The sequence below is a fragment of the Marmota marmota genome, unplaced genomic scaffold (genome assembly GCF_001458135.2).
Source record: "Marmota marmota marmota unplaced genomic scaffold, marMar, whole genome shotgun sequence".
Lineage (NCBI taxonomy): Eukaryota > Metazoa > Chordata > Mammalia > Rodentia > Sciuridae > Marmota > Marmota marmota.
In genome coordinates, this window is record NW_026000174.1 from 55,912,448 (window position 1) to 55,917,323 (window position 4,876).

The 4,876-nt window shown below is 57.0% G+C and overlaps 1 protein-coding gene across 2 annotated transcripts in view; it reads right to left on the reverse strand.

Moving 5' to 3' along the window:
• Positions 1 to 1,436: 1,436 nt before the first annotated feature.
• Spi1 (Spi-1 proto-oncogene) overlaps positions 1,437 to 4,876 on the reverse strand; it is a 17,598-nt gene continuing 14,158 nt past the window's right edge. For both annotated transcript variants that reach the window (XM_015477896.2, XM_015477895.2), the window contains exons 3-5: positions 3,387 to 3,574; positions 2,434 to 2,596; positions 1,437 to 2,072 (exon numbers count right to left, since the gene is read on the reverse strand). In XM_015477896.2, coding sequence (XP_015333382.1) covers positions 1,753 to 2,072; positions 2,434 to 2,596; positions 3,387 to 3,574 — 671 coding nt within the window. In that variant the 3' untranslated portion in view covers positions 1,437 to 1,752. The remainder of the gene's footprint in view (positions 2,073 to 2,433; positions 2,597 to 3,386; positions 3,575 to 4,876) is intronic.

A 4,876-nucleotide genomic window follows, 5' to 3' on the forward strand; every position in this document is an offset into this window, starting at 1 on the left:
TAAAGGGAAGGGCTGGGGGAGCCTGCAGGTAAGGGCATGCAGGTAAATCTCTAAATATACCCTAAAGTAGAAGACAGAATGAAGTCAGCTCTTGCTAACATCACCAAGGTTAACCAATGATTAATGCCAGAATGTTCTGAATCCCCTCCTCCCACCGTCCATTGTTTCTCTGTGACCTCTTGCCTACTGGGACTGGTGACACCTTTTTCATCACATCAGGGCCACGGATTGCCTCAGAAAGAAGCAAATTATCTGGGACCCCCCCCCTTTAAACAAAACCCAATATCAGGAAAGATCATTTATCTCCCACCATCAGAAAAGGAATTCCATACACAAGCATTTTCCAGATGATAAAATCTTGCCGTTTCTTTATATATCAAAATCCATTATTTTCTTCCATTTTTTAACCATATCACCTGCTTCTGAGCCTTCTTTAAAAGAAGACACTGAACACCATTTTTGCCATGCTGGAGATGAACCCAGGGCCTCACTCATGCTAGGTAAGTGCCCTGCCCCTGAGTCACACCCCAGCCCTCACCTTCTCTTGGGGGCTCTGCAGTCAGGCTGGGAGCACCATGGCTGGGCTGTGATGAGCCTCAGCCCTCAGGGTCTTTCTCCCTAAGCTAATGCTTAATGCTAAGGGTCCTAGGACCTGGATTTTCTGAGGTGTGCAGACAGCTTCTGGAAGTTTCTTCATTCCCAGGCTGTCTGCTGCCACTACCCGCTATTTGCTAAAGCAAGATTCTTCCAAACTCTTTGCTGACTGTGTCTCTTGCGCCTTGCTGTGTGGCGGGAGTCCGCCAGCCAAGTGTTCAGGATAAAGGGCTGCAGGAGGGGGACTTGAATCACCGGCAGGTCTTGCAGGGCTGGAATCTTGTGAGAAGGGGTCTTAGCCTCTGCTCCTGCACAGTGAAGACATCTATTTCCAGATAAGTAAAGCTTCCTACCTCATGGTGGGGCAGACCTGGAGTGGATCCAGCCTGGCCACAAGCCAGCTGTGAGAATTTGGACCAATTATTCCACCTCTGAGAGCCTCAGTGTCCCATTCTATAGAATGAGAGGACACCAGAGTCCTCATCTCAGTACTGCATGACCAGAAAATCCGGTGTTGTTAACATGGTCATCCTTCTCATCGACATCATTTGCACCATATTTAACTCAGAAGATAGTGAATTCAAGCCTCATCGAGGCTTCAAACACCCTCTGGGGTGCAGAAGGCCTTTTACTTTGGTGTACTCTGCTAATAACAATGAAGGTCTTGTTCCAGGCTCAGGCGGTGTGTGTCATTTGTCTGTGTGTCATTTGTCTCTGCGTGCCCAGGGTCCAGCACTGGGTAGACACCCAATGGCTAAATGAGGGAACCAGCCATGTCCCTGCCCAAGGGGGAGGGGACAGACAAGGGGCACATTCTGAAAGAGACTCTGTCGCTGCAAGCATGGTGTCTAACAAGACTTTACTTCCTTCCTAAAGGGTGAGGGCGGTGGGAGAAGGTGATGCTTAGAAAGGAGCATCCATCTACAGAAGTGACAAGAGACAGCCCCAAGGAAGCGCCCTGGCCACTGAGCGAGGCCGACCGAAGCCCGGGCGGCCTGCGGGCACCTCGGAGCTGGGGTCCCCTGGGGCAAGCGGGGCTGGAGGGGAGGCGAGGGAGGGTGGCCGCCAGTCCTGCCCTGGCCCCGGGCGTCCTCCCTGTGTCCGGGCCGGCGGGGGGTTAATGCTGTGGCCCGCGGGAGGCCTGGGGGCCCTGCGGGCTCAGTGGGGCGGGTGGCGGCGCTCGGCCAGGCCGCCGCGGCCCAGCACCTCGCCGCTGAACTGGTAGGTGAGCTTCTTCTTGACCTTCTTCACCTCGCCCGTCTTGCCGTAGTTGCGCAGCGCGCGCGCCATCTTCTGGTAGGTCATCTTCTTGCGGTTGCCCTTCTGGATGCCCCAGCGGTGCGCCAGCGCCTCCTTGTGCTTGGACGAGAACTGGAACGTGCCCTTGTCCTTGTCCACCCACCAGATGCTGTCCTTCATGTCCCCGCTGCGAAGCAGATCGAGCAGGAACTGGTACAGGCGGATCTTCTTCTTGCTGCCTGTGGGAGAGGGGCGCGTGGGATGGAGGCCATAGGGGCCCCTCAGGGACCATCCACCCCACCGGGACCGTGTGGCGGGATGGTTCACAGGGGAAGAGCTCCCCCAGCTGCAGGGCGCACACTGGCACACGCACGCACCATGCACACACACACGCTCATGCACGTACACAGCACACTTTGGGGAGAGCCCTGTTACACTCGTAACACGTGCTCACAGAGCCCAGGTAGAGATGCTCAGAGACCCTGCAGAACCATCGCACACACACAGCCCTCCAGCCTGATTGCTGGGTTGATCAGCCTCCGCTGGGGTGTAGAAGGGGCAGGGGACAGAGGGTTGGGCCCACCTGGGTCAGGGCCTTACCTGTTTCCCCGTGCAGAAGGCCAGGCCCGGGCTCCAGGCCATCCGCCTCCCCATCAGAAACCTCCAGTGGAGGGCTCTGCCGCTCGCCCTCCTCCTCATCTGAGCTGGGCTGATGTGGGGACAGGGATGGGTATGGGAGGCACATCCGGGGCAGGTAGGGGACCTGGAAAGGTGGGGCAAGGAGTTGAGGTCAGGAAGGAACAGCTCAGGGCTCAGTAAGAGGAGAGGGAGTGCTGGGAAGCAGGTGGCCACAGGGGCAGGAAGATTAGGGAGGAGGCTGAGAAATTGAAGGCCAGTGGAGGCCACAACCACACAGGGCACAGATCACAGTGACCAGGGGTTACTGACATCCAGCCTACTGCCCTTCCCACCTGGGCCCCCTGGTTCAGGACAGGTCCCTGGGGAAAGGGCACCTTATTCTCATACACCCAAAGGTGCTGTCTGGCATGACAGTGGCCTTGGGAGAGAAGGGGGATGCCGAGGGGGTTGATCTGGAGCAAATGGGGTTTGATGAGTGAGGGAAGGGGTGGCGGAGGTCACTAGGTCACTGGGGTTACAGCCCCTGGGACAGAGAGGGTTTGGTAAGGCGGTCAGTGGGTGCGGAAGGGCCCTGTAGAGGTTCATGACTTGGATATCCAAGGGGCCCATAAATGAGGCCTTGCAGTCTGTGAGGGTCCCCAAGACACAGGACCATGCATGGGGTGGGGAGCCAAAGATGGGGGGGTTCTGGGATCATCTGGGGTCTGTCCATCTCCAGCGAGAGGAGATAAGGGGTACAGGCCACGAGGTCAGTCGGGGGGTCAGCGGCAGCCGTTGGGGCTCCGGCCGCCGTTGGCGCGGTGGGGCAGGAAGCCACGTTGAGTAAGAGCCTGTGTCAGCTTCCTGTGAAGCTCCCGGGCCTCACCACAGGCCTGGCGTGGTCCTGAGGACAGAGGACAGCCAGCAGCACGCACCTGGTGGCCGAGGCTGGTGTGGGCCGGCGCCATGGGGGTGTCGAGGACGTGCATCTGCTCCAGCTCCATGTGGCGATAGAGCTGCTGCAACTGCGGGGGCTGCACGCTCTGCAGCTCGGTGAAGTGGTTCTCGGGGAAGCTCTCGAACTCGCTGTGCACGTGGTGAGGGTGGAAGTCCCAGTAGTGGTCTGTGGGGGGACAGGCCATCAGTGAGCGCCAGCGGGCAGGGCGGGGGAAGTGCCAGCAACAGAAACAGCCATGTGGGGCCACAGGGGGCTCGCTCCACATCCAGACTGCAGGGCTCCCTCACTGATGCTCCTGTCTCCTACTCCTGCTTTATAGGGAGGACCCTGAGGCTCTGAGGCTACGAAACATGCCCAAGGTCAAGGGCAGCATCCATGGCAGAGCCAGAATCCAGGCCTGAAGCAAAGCCCTTGTGCTCAGCACCCACTTTCTCCTGCCTCCTGTGCAGTCACAGGGATGCAGGCTTCTGGTCCCCAAGTCTGAGTCCTGACTCTGCCACTGACAGAGTGAGACTTCAGGCACAGCCTGGGCCCCTCTGGCGGTAAATGAGGGTCATTGTTCTGGGGAGGGTTCAAAGGAGAACTCATCTGTAAAAATTCCTAGCCTCTGGCCTCTGATTCCCTTCCCCCACCTCAGACCTCCCCGTTTCTGAGGTCCCTGGCTTCCCTAGTCACACATAGGACCTTGTCACATGGCCAAGGTGTGACGGCCAAGTCACAGGGCTGACCTTCCTCACACTTCCAGAGCTTGTCCAGACCCGCAGTCCTGCTCCTCCAAGCCCTGGCCTGAGTACTGTTCCAGGGAGGGGGCAGCGCCGCAGGTGTCCCTGGGAAGCCCCGGTGGCTGGCTGGAGTCTGGGGAACAGCCACACACACCCACACCCCGTCTCGGGGCCAGGGCAGATCTTCAGCATGGTTTCTCTGGGCACCTTTTCCAGGAACAAAAACTGCCCACGTCTGAGGGACTTCCTGAGCAGCGTTTGGTCCGAAAGAAAGTGGGGTGTAGAGACGGGATGGATTTGTTCATGGGCACAAAGAAGGAGTGTACAAGAAGCCAGTCCGGGCAGTGTCTTTGGGACGTCCACTAACAACCATGTGTGTGTGTGTGTGTGTGTGTGTGTGAGAGAGAGAGAGAGAGAGAGAGACTCATGAACATGCAGTTGTACACACATGTCTGTCATCCGCCTGCATTCCTCTCCCTCTTCCTCTTTCACAGGAACTCATACACTCCGAATCCCTAAGAAATCAAGTGTGATGCTCAGCACAGTGGCCCATGCCTGTGATCCCAGCGACCCAGGAGGCTGAGGCAGGAGGATTGTACATACTAGGCCAGCCTCCAAAATTTAGGGAAACCCTGTCTCAAAAAATAAAAAGCGCTGGGGATATAGCTTAGTGGATTCAATCCCCAGATCTCTAGTATTAAAAAAAAAAAAAAAAAGAAGAAAGAAGAAGAAGAAGAATGAATTT